This window comes from Oncorhynchus mykiss, chromosome 16 (assembly GCF_057628025.1).
Source record: "Oncorhynchus mykiss isolate SJ-2025 chromosome 16, ASM5762802v1, whole genome shotgun sequence".
NCBI classification, from domain to species: Eukaryota; Metazoa; Chordata; class Actinopteri; order Salmoniformes; family Salmonidae; genus Oncorhynchus; species Oncorhynchus mykiss.
In genome coordinates this window covers 6,157,839-6,179,646 of record NC_143037.1, presented here as the reverse complement: position 1 = coordinate 6,179,646, position 21,808 = coordinate 6,157,839, and the positions used below count along the sequence as shown (strand labels likewise).

Genomic DNA, 21,808 nt, shown 5'->3' with positions numbered 1-21,808 from the left:
TAATTTGCACAGTCAAGTTTTGGTATGTGTTTTAATTACATGACATTTTCACCTACTCTTAAATTTCATTCAGTGAGACGTTAAAAGTAATGCTGCGTTACCTTCCCTTTCGATCATTTAGCAGACAAGCATATCCAGAGCAATTTAGTGCATTAATCTTAACGTAGCAAGGTTAAGACAACCACATATTACAGTCATATAATTAAAGTACACGTTTTTCTCAAGCAGCTGTCAGCAAAGTCGGCGTCAGTAAGAAAAGACTAGTGCAAGTATTTAAAGCCGATTTATACGTTGATCTGAAAATGTGGTCGGAGGCGTCATGGAGGGTGTGATGCAATTTCGGGCCTCCGGAGGCATAGAGACCAAATTGAGCTGTGTACCGCATCTCCGTTTGCCTCATTTTGTAACAATGCGGTGGGCTCCGTGTAGCTCCGCATTCACATGATTAGTTGGTGGGAGGTCCTGCATGAACACAAACTCACTCCATTGACAACTAATAATATTCTGCACTGGGGGGGGGGGGGGGGGGGGTTAATGTTAGGACATAGACAAACACACTATCCGGGAGACACTTCCACACTGTATAACCAGGTGGCGGTCTAGGTGCTGAGCTAAGCCTTGGTAATTACTCAGCTGTGTCCAATTAAGGTGATTGACAATCAGAGCGCAGCTTGACTGCTTTTTGTTTCGAGTTTGGAATCTTGAGTTTAGGCATGATTTTTGAAGTTTTATTTTTAGTGCTACTTATTGGTTTCGTAACAATACCACACTAGGTATAGCATTCTTTTCCTCTGTCGACTTCTACCTTAAAGTAGGCTTTTTTGAAGGCTGCTTAGTGTCTATTCCATCATACTTAAAATTGAAAGTACTGTATTTGGGACACTACATTGAGACCACATACCATTACACTACTGGAAGTAACATTTGTCATTTAGCAGATGCTCTTATTCAGAGCGACTTACACTTACCGTATGCTTCCCAGTCAAAACAGTTTGGGTATATATTATGAACATTTTGTGACGTTTGGTCTTCCCAAAGGGTTCAGTGATTGGTCAACAGTACTACACCTAGTAGGAATGGGAACATGAAGTCATTCAACGAGAAAGACAGTTTTCATGCACATTTTTTTCATTTTGAGAAATATTGCACCAAACATCATGGCTAGATGTCAAATTGCTGTGACTAAGACCAAAAACATCATAATTAATGACAGATTTCTTGATCTTAGATTAATTTGGACTATTTTGAGGAAGTGTTCCTGGCTATGTTGTTGCTACGGTGGCTCAAGAGGGACAAATGGTACAATTGCAGGGTTTTTTTTTCTTGTTTTTCAAGCGAAGGTCTTTAGGGAGTATGAGAGCACAGATGGTCGCCATGCCTACCCGAGTTCTGCGAGGTGCAAACCAAACCTATGTATGCGGATTCCTTTACATTTAGTGCATAGATAGGTTAGACAACCACATGTCACAGTCAGCGCATTCATCTTAAGATAGCTAGGTGAGACAACCACATAGCACAGTCAGTCAGTGCATTCATCTTAAGATAGCTAGGTGAGACAACCACATGTCACAGTCAGTACATTCATCTTAAGATAGCTAGGTGAGACAACCACATATCACAGTCAGTGCATTCGTCTTAAGATAGTTAGGTGAGACAACCACATATCCCAGTCAGTTAGTAACATTCATGTTAAGGTAGTTAGGTGAGACAACCACATATTCCAGTCAGTTAGTACATTCATCTTAAGGTAGCTAGGTGAGACAACCACATATCAGTCAGTTAGTGCATTCATCTTCAGGTAGCTAGGTGAGAAAACCACATATCACAGTCAGTTAGTGCATTCATCTACAGGTAGCTAGGTGAGACAACCATACCACAGTCACAGCAGCTGTCAGCAAAGTCTGTGCTAGTAAGAAAAGACTAAGTGTCAGTGTAAGGAACGCGAGGGTGTGGCCTAACGTTTCAAAATGAACAGAGACGTGGCAGTTTGCAACAACAGTCATTGTAGCATTTAGAAAAACTGTTAGTTATGTTAGTTATGTTTGGGTTATGCATGCTCCCCACATCGGGCTATTTTAGACTATGGCTCTGAAGAGGAATGAGAAGGATGCTCCCAGAGCCAAACCCAGGGACAGGAAGAATGCCATGATGGCACCAGCAGTCTCTGCCTCATGAGGAGCAACTAATCTGGAGAGAGAGGAGGAAGAGATAGAGAGAGGAGGAAGAGAGAGAAAGAGAGAGGAGGAAGAGTGAGAGAGAGAAAGGAGAGAGAGAGGGTGAGGGGATCAGGTGTCTTGCCAACTCCTGGAAATGTCATGCAGAACATGGCTTGACAAGGCCAATGGAGCAGTAGCCAAAACCACAAACAGGTCTGGGACCAGGCTTCAAACAGGTCTGGGACCAGGCTACAAACAGGTCTGGGACCAGGCTACAAACAGGTCTGGGACCAGGCTTCAAACAGGTCTGGGACCAGGCTACAAACAGGTCTGGGACCAGGCTACAAACAGGTCTGGGACCAGGCTACAAACAGGTCTGGGACCAACCTACTGTGGTAACACTTTAGGTGCAGTCTGTCAAACTGGGAGACATTTTTCTCTTGCAATAAATGACACCTTACGCAAATGCTTTGCTTGTACCGTGTGTGTTGTGCCTACTAATGTTGTTAAAGAAAGGTTAGTGTAGGCCTAAATCACGCTGCATATTATCATTTTACTCATCCCATCTATGTCAAATGTTAGTTAGCATTGCAAACGGTTAGTTTGCAATGTGTGTCATTACGAGAGGAGAAGGTCGCCCTGTAGGCTGCCTTGAAAGTTTTAAATCTATCTGGGTTTTCGCTCCAGGCGAAGGAGGCAAGCGGTCTTACTTGGGCCCGAAGCACATGCAGAGGCTGGCCAGGTATCCGCTGGAGAAGGCGAAGAGGATCATGAAGACGATGAACCAGGCGTCGTGTGGAAAGACGACAGGCAGGTTGTAGCGGGGCTGAACGTTGCACAGCATGAAGAGAGGCACAAAGATCACACGGGCTACCATAAAAATGGGCACCAGTTTGCTGTCCTTCCCAGGCTGAAAGTGGATGGCAGAGAAAGAGACATAGCACATTCAAATAAATGCCATAGTGCTAAGGCTAAGTCATAGTGCTAAGTCATAGTGCTAAGTCATAGTGCTAAGTCATAGTGCTAAGGCTAAGTCATAGTGCTAAGGCTAAGTCATAGTGCTAAGGCTAAGGGACAGTGCTAAGGCTAAGTCATAGTGCTATGGCTAAGTCATAGTGCTAAGGCTAAGTCGTAGTGCTAAGGATTAGTCATAGTGCTAAGGCTAAGTTGTAGTGCTAAGTGATAGTGCCAAGGCTAAGTGATACGTGCTTTATTCGATAGAAGATGATGACTTAAATTCACATTTGATAAAAACATTGTATGTTTAAAAAGCGTTCCTGCTGTGTTTGTCGAAATTAAGCCGGCTGTAAAATGCATAGAAACTGGATTGATACATTCATAACATTCACAACGTCACCACAAGATGAGTAGATAAGATGCTAAAGGTATTTATCTTAAATTCAGGGTAGTTTAAAGTTTACTTGTATTTTTTTGTCTCTTAAAAAACTACTGTAAATTTACCATGCCAGTAAAGGCCAATGGGTAACCTCTACTGTTCTGTTAGTGTCTACTGTTCTGTTAGTGTCTACTGTTCTGTTAGTGTCTACTGTTCTGTTAGCGTCTACTGTTCTGTTAGTGTTTACTGTTCTGTTAGTGTCTACTGTTCTGTTAGCGTCTACTGTTCTGTTAGTGTTTACTGTTCTGTTAGCGTCTACTGTTCTGTTAGTGTCTACTGTTCTGTTAGCGCCTACTGTTCTGTTAGTGTTTACTGTTCTGTTAGCGTCTACTGTTCTGTTAGCGTCTACTGTTCTGTTAGTGTTTACTGTTCTGTTAGCGTCTACTGTTCTGTTAGTGTCTACTGTTCTGTTAGTGTTTACTGTTCTGTTAGCGTCTACTGTTCTGTTAGCGTCTACTGTTCTGTTAGTGTTTACTGTTCTGTTAGCGTCTACTGTTCTGTTAGTGTCTACTGTTCTGTTAGCGCCTACTGTTCTGTTAGTGTTTACTGTTCTGTTAGCGTCTACTGTTCTGTTAGCGTCTACTGTTCTGTTAGTGTCTACTGTTCTGTTAGCGCCTACTGTTCTGTTAGTGTTTACTGTTCTGTTAGTGTCTACTGTTCTGTTAGCGCCTACTGTTCTGTTAGTGTTTACTGTTCTGTTAGCGTCTACTGTTCTGTTAGCGTCTACTGTTCTGTTAGTGTTTACTGTTCTGTTAGCGTCTACTGTTCTGTTAGTGTCTACTGTTCTGTTAGTGTTTACTGTTCTGTTAGCGTCTACTGTTCTGTTAGCGTCTACTGTTCTGTTAGTGTTTACTGTTCTGTTAGCGTCTACTGTTCTGTTAGTGTTTACTGTTCTGTTAGTGTCTACTGTTCTGTTAGTGTCTACTGTTCTGTTAGTGTCTTCTGTTCTGTTAGCGTCTTCTGTTCTGTTAGTGTCTTCTGTTCTGTTAGCGTCTACTGTTCTGTTAGTGTGATCTGGAATCCTTAGTTCACAATATCCACAATTCAAATAAGTATCAGTTAGTTTCAGGCATATTCATTCAAATGAGCCGATTTCTTCCATTCTGTATCGCGTGTTTTGTTGCCGACTTACCCACGTGCACACAGCAGTGAGGCTTCTCCCGGCCCAGTCGCTCAGGTTAAAGAGCAGGAAACAGCACACAGGGATGAAGTACATCTCTGAGAGGAGATGATAACGTACGATAACACACATTACCAGTGAATATTACCAAGTCCATTTTTGTTGTTGTTGTTGTAAAGGCTCGTAAAATCAAAAGTGTGCAAGTATACCGTAAAATGAATAAACATAAACCATGCTCTTGTCATAGATATTCATACACACAGACCCCAGGCGCCTCCATTAGCGACGGTAGACTTGACATCCACCGTGACGGCAGGGTAGACACCGATGGTGACGGTGAAGGCAAAGCACACAGAGAGAGCCGGGACCCAGATCTACAGTCAATGGGTCAACAAGAAAGTACTTTAGATCACCTTTTTTTGGAGAGTTGGGACGATAGAAAATCGAATGGTTGGGAACATTGATGTTTCTCCATTATGACTCATTTGTATATAACACTACAACATTCTATGGCAGCCGTGTTAGTGCCACATTCAAAATAAATGGTGAATATTTCAACAATGCTATGTAACTAAATGTTTTGAATAGGAACGATATTACCACATTCTAAATATACAGTTTGACGTCGGAAGTTTACATACAGCCGAATACATTTAAACTCAGTTTTTCAAAAGGCGAAGTCTCCATCCCCTGAAAAGGAAATTTACCCTGTTTCAGACTAGCAAAGTCTCCACCTCTCTAAACAGAAATTCTTAACCAATTTTTGAGCCAGATGTCCCCTCCACGTCCGAAATTATAAAGATGCGACCACCTGCGAAATCGTGATTTTGTCCAAATATTCATCAATGAAAAATCCGTGCACCGGAACAAAGTTCCTTGAAAAAAATGTCTTCATAATATCTGCACGTACTCTTCCGAACTATTTCGCCTGGGAAGCATGCAGACGCTTTAAATTGTCGCTTCTCTAGTCTGTTGACAGACGCAACGATTTCATACAGTATGTTACGTCCGTTGGTCCACGAGAGATTCATTCAACCCAGGAGAAAGATAAGGATAGAGAGCAGTATGCGGGTAGGTATAGTGAAGAATATCAAAAGTGTGATTGAAGATGAATCTTTAGTTTTAGGGATCTACTTTCTAAGCCATGGAAAAACGAGTATTTAAAAAGTATTTATTGCGATAGTGGGTTTATAATCCATTCTAAATACCTACAGTATATAAAAAGTGTATTGGGTTTTCATTGTTTTTCCAATTCAGAAAGTTAATTGAAATTATTTTTGGTTTTTGTTGAAATGCTCAAACTCACAATATGCTATGAAAGTGACTGGTTCATTCGACATGCTGGATACAGCTAAATTAACTTGTCATTTTTTATCGATTAGCGATAAGTGTCTGCAAATGTGTCTCTTAAAATGATGTAATGTAGTGTTTTGTATTTGCTTTTAAAGCGCAGTAACGATTTTCAGTTCATCAATAGAATTGCAATTCATCCCCTGAATTGTTTTAGGTCGGGATTTAATCCGTGCCATAACCAATTTTTTAATTTACAGTTGAGCCAACATGTGCAGAGTTTACACCATGAATGCAATCTCCGTGAACATCTGAGAAAATGTCTTTAATTAAAAAGCCTCATTGTGTGGGCTGTCTAGTGTCCTACTCTAAAGCGAGCCATGGTTTGAATTCCGGCCTCAATCTAAAAATAATTATGCCATACCTTCTTGAAGATGGTCAACATGGACACGGTTTGTTCCTCTTCTCCTTGTTTGAGAACTGGTGTAGTCGCTGCAGCATTTTCTGGAGGGAGAAGGAACGAGGCTATCCAACACATTGCTTTCATGATCCTTAAAATTGGTAGCCTAATACAAATGTTTGAATAAAAATATATTCAATAAGTGTCCAAGTTTATGATTTACTTATCTATACATAACACGTGACAACTATCTTTCTCTTAATTCTACATATCTGACCAAACATAAATGTCATTTTACCGTCCAGCCTGTTCACCTCGTCACTAAGCCTGTTTCCACTTTGTCTCTTGTTGTAATATCGATAGAACTCCTAAAGTAAGGTTCAGAACAACACGAAATTACAATCAATTATCTCACTCTGGGATGTTAATTAACAAAACAGGAGAGATGAACTGGAATGGAAGTATTACATATATTTGACATTTACACACTGGTAAATTATTATGTGATGAATGAAAAGGGGAGGAAGTATTAGTTGTATTATGAAGTATTAGTTGAATTAGTTGTATTATGAAGTATTGGTTGTATTAGTTGTATCAGTTGTATTATGAAGTATTGGTTGTATTAGTTGTATTGGTTGTATTAGTTGTATTATGAAGTATTAGTTGTATTATGAAGTATTAGTTGTATTAGTTGTATTATGAAGTATTAGTTGTATAATGAAATATTAGTTGTATTAGTTGTATTATGAAGTATTAGTTGTATTATGAAGTATTGGTTGTATTATGAAGTATTAGTTGTATTAGTTGTATTATGAAGTATTGGTTGAATTAGTTGCATTGGTTGTATTAGTTGTATTATGAAGTATTAGTTGTATTATGAAGTATTAGTTGTATTATGAAGTATTAGTTGTATTATGAAGTATTAGTTGTATTAGTTGTATTATGAAGTATTAGTTGTATTAGTTGTATTATGAAGTATTAGTTGTATTATGAAGTATTGGTTGTATTAGTTGTATTATGAAGTATTAGTTGTATTAGTTGTATTATGAAGTATTCGTTGTATTAGTTGTATTAGTTGTATTATGAAGTATTAGTTGTATTATGAAGTATTGGTTGTATTAGTTGTATTATGAAGTATTAGTTGTATTAGTTGTATTATGAAGTATTAGTTGTATTATTTGTATTAGTTGTATTATAAAGTATTAGTTGTATTATTTGTATTAGTTGTATTAGTTGTATTATTTGTATTATGAAGTATTAGATGTATTATTTGTTTTAATTGTATTATGAAGTATTAGTTGTATTATTTGTATTAGTTGTATTAGTTGTATTATGAAGTATTAGTTGTATTAGTTGTATTATTTGTATTAGTTGTATTATTTGTATTAGTTGTATTATGAAGTATTAGTTGTATTATGAAGTATTAGTTGTATTAGTTGTATTAGTTGTATTAGTTGTATTATGAAGTATTAGTTGTATTATGAAGTATTGGTTGTATTAGTTGTATTATGAAGTATTAGTTGTATTATAAAGTATTAGTTGTATTATTTGTATTAGTTGTATTATTTGTATTAGTTGTATTATTTGTATTAGTTGTATTATGAAGTATTAGTTGTATTATGAAGTATTAGTTGTATTATGAAGTATTAGTTGTATTATTTGTATTATGAAGTATTAGTTGTATTAGTTGTATTATGAAGTATTAGTTGTATTATGAAGTATTAGTTGTATTATCATCGAGTAGCATCTCCTAACCCCATTTTTCAGTCAAATATATGCAATAATAACATTTAAAATCCAGAGTTTATTACCAGTTTAGGGAGGATCGCATAGGACATTATGGCCAATATGATCACAACACAGGCTGTGAGGAAGTATCCAAAAGCAACATCATTTAGTGCTGCGCCACCTGTGGTGTGTGTGTGAGAGAGAGAGAGAGAGAGGGCGGAACGGAGAGGGAGAGCGAGAGAGAGGGAGAGCGAGTGGGGGGAGAGGGAGATAGGGGGGGAGAGAGAGAGAGAGAGTGGGAGGGAGAGAGGGAGGGGGGAGAGAGAGAGTGGGAGGGAGAGAGAGAGGAGAGAGGGGGGGAGAGAGAGAGGGAGTGGCAGAGAGAGTGGGAGGGAGAGAGAGAGGAGAGAGGAGAGGGGGGGAGAGAGAGAGAGGGAGTGGGAGGGAGAGAGAGAGGAGAGGGGGGGAGAGAGAGAGAGGGAGTGGGAGGGAGAGACATCACTTGTACAGCCATTTCAAAAGTCATAAAATCTTAATTCCCAGGCACACCATCACCATTTACACCATCACCATTCACACCATTACCATTTACACCATCACCATTCACACCATCACCATTCACACCATCACCATTTACACCATCACCATTTACAGAAGTATATGGATCATTTACAGACATGGTAACGTGTACATATCCCAAAGGAGTCTATGAATTCATTTCAATACTACTAATCTCTTGCCTCAACTTTTTTTATGATTACATATATCTGTAGATGTGTTAATCGTGAAATAAAAAGGTGTATCATGTCTCTGACGTACTTGCGATAGCACAGATCATGGAGAAGGCAGCGAACGTGCCCGCCAGGCCTTGCCCACTCATTATGGGTGTGGTGTATTTGGCGGGAAGAAGGCCTGCCATGCCAAACAGACTGCCCTGCAGGATAGCTCCAAAGGCTGAAGAAAGGTTTAAAAAATAATAATAAAAATAATAAACACAGTCAATAACACAGAGTCCAGTCATAGAAACATGACGCTAACATTTAATATGCAGTTTGAGTGTTCAATAATCTTACTTCTCTGTTTTAAAAAGACATTTGGGTGACAGATAATTACTGTTTTTGTCTTCTTGGCAGGTGAATGAATAAGAGCTAAATCAGAGGTTCCCAAAGTTTTTCACGGGGCCCCCTCCTTTCCAGCATTGGGGAACATCCCGCGGGTTTTCATCAAAGATCTCGCTGTACTTTGCTCCGTTCATCTTTCCGTGGATCCTGACTAGTCTCCCAGTCCCTGCCGCTGAAAAACAATCCCACAGCAATGATGCTGCCACCACCATGCTTCACCGTAGGGATGCTGCCACCACCATGCTTCACCATAGGGATGGTGCTAAGTTTCCTCCAGGCCAAAGAGTTCGATCTTGGTTTCATCAGACCAGAGAATCTTGTTTCTCATGGTCTGAGAGTCTTTAGGTGCCTTTTGGAAAACTCCAAGTGGGCTGTTATGGGCCTTTTACTGAGGAGTGGCTTCCGTCTGGCCACTCTACCATAACAGCCTGATTAGTGGAGTGTAGCAGAGATTGTTGTCCTTCTGGAAGGTTCTCCTATCTCCACAGAGGAACCTCCCTGACCAAGGCCCTTCTCCCCCATTTGCTCAGTTTGGGCGGGCGGCCAGCTCTAGGAAGATTCTTGGTGGTTCCAAACTTCTTCCATTTAAGAATGATGGAGGCCTATTGTGTTTTTAGGGATCTTACATTTTTGGTACCCTTCACCAGATCTGTGCCTCAACACAATCCTGTCTCGGAGCTCTACGAGCAATTCCTTCGACATCATGGCTTGGCTTTTGCTCTGACATGAACTGTCAACTGTGGGACCTTATATAGACAGGTGTGTGCCTTTCCAAATCATGTCCAATCAATTGAATTTACCACAGGTGGACTCCAATCAAGTTGTCAAAACATCAAGGATGATCAATGAAAACAGGATGCACCTGAGCTCAATTTCGAGTCTCATAGCAAAGGGTCTGAATACTTCAGTAAATAAGATATTTACCCATGCCCTACCAGGGGGCGCGCCCCATAGTTTGGGAACCACTGTGCTAAATTAACAAAATGTAATGTAAAGACAGACCACATTGAAGAGTGGCTGAGGTCTAAGAGTGCATTCAGGACAACTCAAGGGGAAAGAATTGACTGGTTGAAAAGGAGGAAGGGGCCAAATAAGAGGCCGTAGGCTCGGAAAAAAAACTCACAGTTTATGATAACAATCTTGATCACGGTTAATGTGAAGAAAGGGCCCGCGGCCATGTCTATTTTCACCGCGATGGCCGTGATAAGAAACAGCACCAAAATCACCGCCAGGCTGCCCATGATCCGGAACTTTTGAGGAATCCTGGAAGTTAGAGAGTCGGGGGTCAAATAATCAGAGGTCAATCTTATGTTGATCACACGTCGGTCCTCTGCCTGGTTAGTGCACTTTTAACATCACTGGGCCGAGCTGGGCCAAGCTATACAATTACTATGATATTAGCTTATCCCCTAAAAACATGAAGATGTATTATCATATTAGCTCGCCCCCCCCCCCCAAAAAAACATGAAGAATTATTATCATATTAGCTCGTCCCCCCCCCCAAAAAAACATGAAGATGTATTATCATATTAGCTCGCCCCCCCCCCCCCCAAAAAAAAATATATGAAGATTTAATATCATATTAGCTCGTCCCCCACCCCAAAAAACATGAAGATGTATTATCATATTAGCTCGCCCCCCCCCCCAAAAAAAACATGAAGATGTATTATCATATTAGCTCGCCCCCCCCCCCAAAAAAAACATGAAGATGTATTATCATATTAGCTCGCCCCCCCCCCAAAAAAAACATGAAGATGTATTATCATATTAGCTCGCCCCCACCCCAAAAAACATGAAGATGTATGTATTATCATATTAGCTCGCCCCCCCCCCCCCCCCAAAAACATGAAGATGTATTATCATATTAGCTCGCCCCCCCCCCCCCCCCCCAAAAAAAAAGATGAAGATTTATTATCATATTAGCTCGCCCCCCCCCCCCCCCCAAAAAAAAAAAAAAAAAATATGAAGATTTAACTTTTGGACTAGTGCTTTAACGCATTAGGAAAGTCAAGATAGTGTGGGGCGTGTGGGGGTGAAGTGGTGGGCTAAACTAACCTGTGATGCAGGACTGAGTTGAGACAGGTGAAGATCAGTAAAGGCACCATGGCACAAAGTGTCGATACGTTATTGTAACTGGCCTCCGTAGGACTACGGTCGTAGGGTTTGTCGGTTGATATTTGGGTGGGGTCTCTGAGACGGCTGGTAAAATACTGTAGAGAGACAAGAGGACAGAAGACTTTAGTTTTAGTTCATTGCTAATGTGTGGCGAACGTTCTACAGGAACATGGCTGTTCTACAGCAACATGGCTGTTCTACAGTAACATGGCCGTTCTACAGTAACATGGCTGTTCTACAGTAACATGGCTGTTCTACAGCAACATGGCTGTTCTACAGTAACATGGCTGTTCTACAGTAACATGGCTGTTCTACAGCAACATGGCTGTTCTACAGTAACATGGCCGTTCTACAGTAACATGGCCGTTCTACAGTAACATGGCTGTTCTACAGTAACATGGCTGTTCTACAGTAACATGGCTGTTCTACAGTAACATGGCTGTTCTACAGTAACATGGCTGTTCTACAGTAACATGGCTGTTCTACAGTAACATGGCTGTTCTACAGCAACATGGCTGTTCTACACCAACATGGCTGTTCTACAGTAACATGGCTGTTCTACAGTAACATGGCTGTTCTACAGTAACATGGCTGTTCTACAGCAACATGGCTGTTCTACACCAACATGGCTGTTCTACAGTAACATGGCTGTTCTACAGCAATATGGCTGTTCTACACCAACATGGCTGTTCTACACCAACATGGCTGTTCTACAGTAACATGGCTGTTCTACAGTAACATGGCTGTTCTACAGCAACATGGCTGTTCTACACCAACATGGCTGTTCTACAGTAACATGGCTGTTCTACAGTAACATGGCTGTTCTACAGTAACATGGCTGTTCTACAGTAACATGGCCGTTCTACAGTAACATGGCTGTTATACAGTAACATGGCTGTTCTACAGTAACATGGCTGTTCTACAGCAATATGGCTGTTCTACAGTAACATGGCTGTTCTACACCAACATGGCTGTTCTACAGTAACATGGCTGTTCTACAGTAACATGGCTGTTCTACAGTAACATGGCTGTTCTACAGTAACATGGCCGTTCTACAGTAACATGGCTGTTATACAGTAACATGGCTGTTCTACAGTAACATGGCTGTTCTACAGCAACATGGCTGTTATACAGCAACATGGCTGTTCTACAGTAACATGGCTGTTCTACAGTAACATGGCTGTTCTACAGTAACATGGCCGTTCTACAGCAACATGGCCGTTCTACAGTAACATGGCTGTTCTACAGTAACATGGCTGTTCTACAGTAACATGGCTGTTCTACAGCAACATGGCTGTTCTACAGCAACATGGCCGTTCTACAGTAACATGGCTGTTCTACAGCAACATGGCCGTTCTACAGTAACATGGCTGTTCTACAGTAACATGTCTGTTCTACAGTAACATGGCTGTTCTACAGTAACATGGCTGTTCTACAGCAACATGGCTGTTCTACAGTAACATGGCTGTTCTACAGTAACATGGCTGTTCTACAGTAACATGGCTGTTCTACAGTAACATGGCTGTTCTACAGTAACATGGCTGTTCTACAGTAACATGGCCGTTCTACAGCAACATGGCTGTTCTACAGTAACATGGCCGTTCTACAGTAACATGGCTGTTCTACAGTAACATGGCTGTTCTACAGTAACATGGCTGTCATGCACCACCCAGGTAGATGATATCCATTGGAAGTGGATGCAATACAACAAATATTGCATAAAGCGATTTGAGTACTTGAAAAATGCTGTTAAAATTAATTATTCTAATGAATAGATAACTAGGCAAGTCAGTTAAGAAGAAATTATTATTTTCAATTACAGCCTAGGAACAGTGGGTTAACTGGTCTAGGAACAGTGGGTTAACTGGCCTAGGAACAGTGGGTTAACTGGTCTAGGAACAGTGGGTTAACTGGTCTAGGAACAGTGGGTTAACTGGTCTAGGAACAGTGGGTTAACTGGTCTAGGAACAGTGGGTTAACTGGTCTAGGAACAGTGGGTTTATTCAAGGGGCAGAACGACAGATTTGTACCTTGTCAGCTCAGGGATTTGAACTTGCAACCTTGCGGTTACTATTCCAACGCTCTAACCACTAGGCGCCTGTCGCCTGTGAGTTATCACAAGATAATATCCAGACAATCTAGAAAGTAACACTTGAAACATATTTGGAAATGAATACAGACTGAATACAGAGGTCTCACTAAAAGCTCCGGCATTGTATTTCTGGTATGTATTCATTCATTGTTCAGTCTGAAAGTAGAGGATGAGAACTAATGTTGTGGCTCTACCATGGTGGCTGTCATGAAGAAGCTCCATGGCAGGAGAGTTCCTAAACCCAGCATGAAAAAGATCAGCCACACGCCATTGTTTCTGTTGGACGACAAGAGGAGAGCAAGCAACTGTTACCCGGTTTATTTGTGTAGTTAATATGACAATTTATACCATATTAATTTACGTAGTATGTAGGCCCACAAAGAAATTACAAGGTGAAATGCTAATTACTTGACACATATGATACTAAATTTGGGATTAAATTAAGCAAATTCCAATACTTTGTTTTATTTGTTTAGTTAATTTGACAATAAATAACATATTTATTTACGTAGTATGTAGGCCCACAAAGAAATTACAAGGTGAAATGGTAATTACTTGACAGATATGATATTAAATTTGGGTTTAAAGTAGGCTCCCGTGTGGTGCAGCGGTCTAAGGCACTGTATCCAGGGACTGTAGTGGGAGTCCCATAGGGTGCTGCACAATTGGCCGGGGTAGGCAGTCATTGCAATTAAGAATTTGTTCTTCAACTGACTTGCCTAGTTAAATTAAACTTAGCAAATTTCAACATTATCTATAGGGCAATATGTGACCACTAGGGGGCGATCCCGGATGCCCGGCTGACCTCATGGTGAGCACTCTTACCACAGTCCCTAAAGAGGTATCTCCCTTGAAGGAGCTCGTGACACACTTCCAATCCAAAGGCTAACCTATCGGGTACATTACCATTTGGTTTGTGTTACAATATAATTTGCCAGTAACCATAAAAAGAGGGACTAGCCAGAGTTTCACAGAAACTAGATACTGTATCTAAAACAGTTAAAGATGTCACCATAAATAGAAGGACTAGATACTGTATCTAAAACATTTAAGATGTCACCATAAAAAGAGAACACATAACTAGGCTGCTAACTCACTTGTCTTTAGGCTTGTGGACATCCATAGTTTGTTTTCAGTGATGAATGTCTATCACCTTTTTTCCCACAGCTCTCCGGCAAACCTGAAAACAAATGGGATGGATTGACACACATCTCATGTATTTTGCCCTTCAGTCATGTCGAAGGAATTACAACAAAACGAACTGAAATTATTGCAGAATTCAACAACTTCAGAAAAAACAATGACCTAGACTCGAGGGATTTAGGGAATAACACTGGATAGAGGATTTACAATTCTACCATTACAATCTATCTGTAGGTGACTATTCATTCTGGTTATCTAATATTATTGCCCTCTTGTGGTCGTTATGGATACATTTCTAAGCATCCTTCACTATGGCTGAGTTTACACAGGCAACCCAATTCTGATCATTTTCCCTATTATCTGATTGGTAAACACTTTTAAAAATCAAAAACATTTGGCAGGAATCTGTAGCCCACCTCTGTTTAAACATAGAAGCCGGTAGAAATTAAACTCACGGCCCACGATAAACGGGTAGCCTAAACTGTCTACAGTAACGCAGACAGTTTGACAAATTGGTGCGTTTTGACTAACTTTACTTTTTCCAGGGGACCTCTACGTAATATATATATATTTAAAAAAATGTATTTCACCTTTATTTTAACCAGGTAGGCTAGTTGAGAACACCTTTATTTAACCCAGGTAGGCTAGTTGAGAACACCTTTATTTAACCAGGGAGGCTAGTTGAGAACACCTTTATTTAACCCAGGTAGGCTAGTTGAGAACACCTTTATTTAACCAGGGAGGCTAGTTGAGAACAAGTGCTCATTTACAACTGCGACCTGGCCAAGATAAAGCATAGCAGTGTGAACAGACAACAACACAGAGTTACACATGGAGTAAACAATAAACAAGTCAATAACACAGTAGAAAAAAAAGAGTCTATATACATTGTGTGCAAAAGGCATGAGGAGGTAGGCGAATAATTACAATTTAGCAGATTAACACTGGAGTGATAAATGATCAGATGGTCATGTGCAGGTAGAGATACTGGTGTGCAAAAGAGCAGAAAAGTAAATAAATATAAACAGTATGGGGACGAGGTAGGTAAATTGGGTGGGCTATTTACCAATGGACTATGTACAGCTGCAGCGATCGGTTAGCTGCTCAGATAGCAGATGTTTAAAGTTGGTGAGGGAGATAAAAGTCTCCAACTTCAGCGATTTTTGCAATTCGTTCCAGTCACAGGCAGCAGAGAACTGGAAGTAAAGGCGACCAAATGAGGTGTTGGCTTTAGGGATCATCAGTGAGATACACCTGCTGGAGCGCGTGCTACGGGTGGGATTTGCCATCGTGACCAGTGAACTGAGATAAGGCGGAGCTTTACCTTGCATGGACTTGTAGATGACCTGGAGCCAGTGGGTCTGGCGACGAATGTGTAGCGAGGGCCAGCCGACTAGAGCATACAGGTCGCAGTGGTGGGTGGTATAAGGTGCTTTAGTAACAAAACGGATGGCACTGTGATAAACTGCATCCAGTTTGCTGAGTAGAGTATTGGAAGCTATTTAGTAGATGACATCGTCGAGGATCGGTAGGATGGTCAGTTTTACTAGGGAAGTTTGGCGGCGTGAGTGAAGGAGGCTTTGTTGCGGAATAGAATGCCGACTCTAGATTTGATTTTAGATTGGAGATGTTTGATATGAGTCTGGAAGGAGAGTTTACAGTCTAGCCAGACACCTAGGTACTTATAGATGTCCACATATTCTAGGTCGGAACCATCCAGGGTGGTGATGCTAGTCGGGCGTGCTGGTGCAGGCAGCGAACGGTTGAAAAGCATGCATTTGGTTTTACTAGCGTTTAAGAGCAGTTGGAGGCCACGAAAGGAGTGTTGTATGGCATTTAAGCTCGTTTGAAGGTTAGATAGCACAGTGTCCAAGGAAGGGCCAGAAGTATACAGAATGGTGTCTGTCGTCTGCGTAGAGGTGGATCAGGGAATCGCCCGCAGCAAGAGCAACATCATTGATATATACAGAGAAAAGAGTCGGCCCGAGAATTGAACCCTTTGGCACCCCCATAGAGACTGCCAGAGGACCGGACAACATGCCCTCCGATTTGACACACTGAACTCTGTCTGCAAAGTAGTTGGTGAACCAGGCAAGGCAGTCATTAGAAAAACCGAGGCTACTGAGTCTGCCGATAAGAATATGGTGATTGACAGAGTCAAAAGCCTTGGCAAGGTTGATGAAGACGGCTGCACAGTACTGTCTTTTATCGATGGAGGTTATGATATCGTTTAGTACCTTGAGCGTGGCTGAGGTACACCCATGACCGGCTCGGAAACCAGATTGCACAGCGGAGAAGGTACAGTGGGATTCGAGATGGTCAGTGACCTGTTTGTTAACTTGGCTTTCGAAGACCTTAGATAGGCAGGGCAGGATGGATATAGGTCTGTAACAGTTTGGGTCCAGGGTGTCTCCCCCTTTGAAGAGGGGGATGACTGCGGCAGCTTACCAATCCTTGGGGATCTCAGACGATATGAAAGAGAGGTTGAACAGGCTGGTAATAGGGGTTGCGACAATGGCGGCGGATAGTTTCAGAAATAGAGGCTCCAGATTGTCAAGCCCAGCTGATTTGTATGGGTCCAGGTTTTGCAGCTCTTTCAGAACATCTGCTATCTGGATTTGGGTAAAGGAGAAGCTGGGGAGGCTTGGACGAGTAGCTGTGGGGGAGGGGGCGGAGCTGTTGGCCGAGGTTGGAGTAGCCAGGAGGAAGGCATGGCCAGCCGTTGAGAAATGCTTGTTGAAGTTTTCGATTATCATAGATTTATTGGTGGTGACCGTGTTACCTAGCCTCAGTGCAGTGGGCAGCTTGGAGGAGGTGCTCTTGTTCTCCATGGACTTTACAGTTTCCCAGAACTTTTTGGAGTTAGAGCTACAGGATGCAAATTTCTGCTTGAAAAAGCTGGCCTTTGCTTTCCTGACTGACTGCTTGTATTGGTTCCTGACTTCCCTGAGTAGTTGCATATCGCGGGGGCTATTCGATGCTATTGCAGTCCGTCACAGGATGTTTTTGTGCTGGTCAAGGGCAGTCAGGTCTGGAGTGAACCAAGGGCTATATCTGTTCTTAGTTCTGCATTTTTTGAACGGAGCATGCTTATCTAAGATGGTGAAGTTACTTTTAAAGAATGACCAGGCATCCTCAACTGACGGGATGAGGTCAATATCCTTCCAGGATACCCGGGCCAGGGCAATTAGAAAGGCCTGCTCGCAGAAGTGTTTTAGGGAGCGTTTGACAGTGATGAGGGCTGGTCGTTTGACCGCGGGCCCGTAGCGGATACAGGCAATGAGGCAGTGATCGCTGAGATCCTGATTGAAGACAGCGGAGGTGTATTTGGAGGGCAAGTTGGTCAGGATGATGTCTATTAGGGTGCCCATGTTTACAGATTTAGGGTTGTACCTGGTGGGTTCCTTGATGATTTGTGTGAGATTGAGGGCATCTAGCTTAGATTGTAAGACTGCCGGGGTGTTAAGCATATCCCAGTTTAGGTCACCTAACAGAACAAACTCTGAAGCTAGATGGGGGGCGATCAATTCACAGATGGTGTCCAGGGCACAGCTGGGAGCTGAGGGGGGTCGGTAGCAGGCGCCAACAGTGAGAGACTTATTTCTGGAGAGATACATTTTTAAAATTAGAAGTTTGAACTGTTTGGGTATGGACCTGGAAAGTATGACATTACTTTGCAGGCTATCTCTGCAGTAGACTGCAACTCCTCCCCCTTTGGCAGTTCTATCGTGACGGAAAATGTTATAGTTGGGTATTGAAATCTCAGAATTTTTGGGGGCCGTCCTGAGCCAGGATTCAGACACGGCAAGGAGATCAGGGTTGGCAGAGTGTGCTAAAGCAGTGAGTAAAACAAACTTAGGGGAGGAGGCTTCTGATGTTGACATGCATGAAACCAAGGCTTTTTCGATCACAGAAGTCAACAAATGAGGGTGCCTGGGGACATGCAGGGCACCCTCATATATATATAGTAAACATGTACCATTCACATTTAAGTCAAATTGTAAGTAAAGGAAGATAGGCAATAAGGCATCATCATTTAATTCAATTTCCAATAAAAGCCATACTGATGACGTTAAGCAACCTCTGTACAAAATAACACCTTGAATCCCTGATTGAGTCACAACAGTAAAATACAGAAATGAAAAGTATCAGTTCTGTTGGAGTATCCATTAACTAGAGCTTTGTGCTGTTGCGCCATATCGATCCCAACGCAACATAACCTTTATTTTGAGGAAATATGGCTGTTCTCTGTCACAATCCCATCCTGTAAAAAATAAATCACATCAAATAAATGTGATCTGGAACAATACGTTACATTACAGTAGTACGTTTACATATTCCCCGAGGAGAGGGAAAGGGGTGATACCGAGTCAGTTATACAACTGAACGCATTCAACTGAAATGTGTCTTCCTCATTTAACCTAAACCCCTCTGAATCAGAGAGGTGCCGGAGGCTGCCTTGTTCAGGGGAACAGTGGGTTAACTGCCTTGTTCAGGGGAACAGTGGGTTAACTGCCTTGTTCAGGGGAACAGTGGGTTAACTGCCTTGTTCAGGGGAACAGTGGGTTAACTGCCTTGTTCAGGAGAACAGTGGGTTAACTGCCTTGTTCAGGAGAACAGTGGGTTAACTGCCTTGTTCAGGGGAACAGTGGGTTAACTGCCTTGTTCAGGGGAACAGTGGGTTAACTGCCTTGTTCAGGGGAACAGTGGGTTAACTGCCTTGTTTAGGGGAACAGTGGGTTAACTGCCTTGTTTAGGGGAACAGTGGGTTAACTGCCTTGTTTAGGGGAACAGTGGGTTAACTGCCTTGTTTAGGGGAACAGTGGGTTAACTGCCTTGTTTAGGGGAACAGTGGGTTAACTGCCTTGTTTAGGGGAACAGTGGGTTAACTGCCTTGTTTAGGGGAACAGTGGGTTAACTGCCTTGTTTAGGGGAACAGTGGGTTAACTGCCTTGTTTAGGGGAACAGTGGGTTAACTGCCTTGTTCAGGGGAACAGTGGGTTAACTGCCTTGTTCAGGGGAACAGTGGGTTAACTGCCTTGTTCAGGAGAACAGTGGGTTAACTGCCGTGTTCAGGAGAACAGTGGGTTAACTGCCTTGTTCAGGGGAACAGTGGGTTAACTGCCTTGTTCAGGGGAACAGTGGGTTAACTGCCTTGTTTAGGGGCAGAACAACACATTTTTACCTTGCCAGCTCTGGGATTCGATCAAACAACCTTTTAGTTACCAGCTCAATGTTCTAACCACTAGGCTATCTGCCGCACAGCGCCCCAAACTTCCCAGGATGTTCACATTTGAATATTTATTTGCATGTAAATGGGATAAATTGAGCACCAACCCTCAGTAGAAATCAAACCAAGTTGAATTAGATCAGTTGAATACAGTGATCGGTGATCTTATCATGTGCAAGCCGTCATTATAAATAATTGTCTTTGCTGTTTTGAAACTTCTGCATGTGTAATGTTTACTGTTGATTTTTATTGTTTATTTTATATATTATCTACCTCACTTGCTTTGGCAATGTAAACACATGTTTCCCATGCCAATAAAGCCCCTTGAATTGAATTGAATTGAATAAGAATTTATTCTTAAACTGACTTGCCTAGTTAAATAAAGGTTCAATTTAAAAAAAAAAATGAAATGTGCTCATATTGTTCACCTCATAGGCTACTAGCTAAGGATCAATGTGATGAGAAATAAAGCGCCTATAGCCTTTTTGGTCAATGAGTAAGTTTGTTTACACATAATTGCAATTATGTTACTACATAATGATATACTATCTATGTTAAAAGCAACAACAACAAAAAAAGACAGTATATGGTTATTTGTGGAAACATCGATCAATCAAAGACGCCAGTGGTCAGCTGACGATGAGGCGTCCCATAAACAAAGACAGTAGACGCTGTGTGATATAAACCAAGAGCAAGCACCCGTCCTGCATAGCAGCGCTCAGAAATACACCCGACATTCACGTACACCACGGAACAAGACGGACTCCGGACCGCTCCACCATGCTGTGCCTTGCTCTGTTTTTCGTCTCCGCAGGTAATATGATACAATGTGGAACGTAATGATTAGTTACTCAATTGTCACTTTGTATCAAATATGACTAGTTAAAGTTGTAGAGAGAAACAAAGTATCCAGGTTACTTTAGTTTCGTAAACAACACCGTAGACATGGCTAGCTAACCAAGTCATTTAGCTTTGTCACTGATACATTTTAAACCTGTTCCTTCACTTTATGCATCTTCAAGATGCGTAGTTAACTAGCTGATGGTGCGGCATTGACTTTGTAGTAGCTGGCTAACGTTGGCTAATCATTGTTGTGTTAAGACGCGTCCTAGGAGGCAGCAAATTAGCGCTAACGATGGCTAAATTATATATGAATCAAAAGTTTGGACACCTACTCATTTAAGGATTTCTTTATTTTCTACATTGTAGAATTATAGCGAAGACGTCGACTATGAAATAACATGGAATAACACATGAAATCATGTAGTAACCCAAGTTTTTTTTTATTTTATTTAAAAAAAAAAATGTTTAAACAAAATATTTTATGGTTTCATTTATTCAAAGTAGCCACCCTTGGCCTTGACAGCTTGGCATTCTCTCAACCAGCTTCATGAGAAAGTAACCTGGAATGCATTTCAATTAACAGGTGTGCCTTGTTAATTTGTGGAATTTCTTTCCTTAATGCATTTGAGCCAATCAGTTATGACAAGGTAGGGGTGGTATACTGAAGGTAGCCCTATTTGGTAGAAGACCAAGTCCATATTATGGCAAGAACAGCTCAAATAAGCAAAGAGAAACGACAGTCCATCATTGCTTCAAGACATGAAGGTCAATACAGAACATTTCAAGAACTCTGAAAGTTTCTTGAAGTGCAGTCGCAAAAACCATCAAGCGCTATGATGTAACTGACTCTCATGAGGACCGCCACAGGAAAGGAAGATGCAGAGTTACCTCTGCTGCAGAGAATAAGTTCATTAGAGTTATCAGCCTCAGATATCGGCAATTAACTTCACCTCGGATTGCAGCCCAAATAGAGTTCAAGTAACACACATCTCAACATCAACTGTTCAGAGGAGACTGTGTGAATCAGGCCTTCATGGTCAAATTGCTGCAAAGAAACCACTACTAAAGGACACCAATAAGAAGAGACTTGCTTGGGCCAAGAAACACAACCAATGGACATTAGACCAGTGGAAATCTGTCCTTTGGTCTGATGAGTCTGAATTTTTAGTTCCAA

General features: G+C 41.6%; 2 protein-coding genes across 7 annotated transcripts in view; one reads left to right on the top strand and one right to left on the bottom strand.

The window, feature by feature from the left end:
- Positions 1-17: 17 nt before the first annotated feature.
- The window catches only part of LOC110491277 (equilibrative nucleoside transporter 1), a 23,060-nt gene continuing 1,269 nt past the window's right edge, over positions 18-21,808 (bottom strand). Inside the window, exons 2-13 of the mRNA XM_090201813.1 lie at positions 14,516-14,598; positions 13,613-13,694; positions 11,267-11,421; positions 10,335-10,474; positions 8,910-9,044; positions 8,174-8,271; positions 6,661-6,730; positions 6,387-6,466; positions 4,938-5,046; positions 4,685-4,770; positions 2,867-3,066; positions 18-2,187 (exon numbers count right to left, since the gene is read on the bottom strand). Of these exons, the coding sequence (XP_090057939.1) occupies positions 2,076-2,187; positions 2,867-3,066; positions 4,685-4,770; positions 4,938-5,046; positions 6,387-6,466; positions 6,661-6,730; positions 8,174-8,271; positions 8,910-9,044; positions 10,335-10,474; positions 11,267-11,421; positions 13,613-13,694; positions 14,516-14,541 (1,293 nt within the window). The 5' untranslated portion in view covers positions 14,542-14,598 and the 3' untranslated portion in view covers positions 18-2,075. The remainder of the gene's footprint in view (positions 2,188-2,866; positions 3,067-4,684; positions 4,771-4,937; positions 5,047-6,386; positions 6,467-6,660; positions 6,731-8,173; positions 8,272-8,909; positions 9,045-10,334; positions 10,475-11,266; positions 11,422-13,612; positions 13,695-14,515; positions 14,599-21,808) is intronic.
- Positions 20,140-21,808, top strand: part of psap (prosaposin) — a 25,846-nt gene continuing 24,177 nt past the window's right edge. For 4 of the 6 annotated variants that reach the window (XR_016487092.1, XR_016487091.1, XM_090201807.1 and 1 more), the window contains exon 1: positions 20,140-20,605. Coding sequence is in view for 2 of the 6 variants with exons in the window: in XM_090201807.1 (XP_090057933.1) it covers positions 20,572-20,605 (34 nt within the window). In the remaining 4 variants the exon portion in view is untranslated. The remainder of the gene's footprint in view (positions 20,606-21,808) is intronic. The other 2 variants (XM_090201809.1, XM_090201808.1) reach the window with 1 other exon arrangement.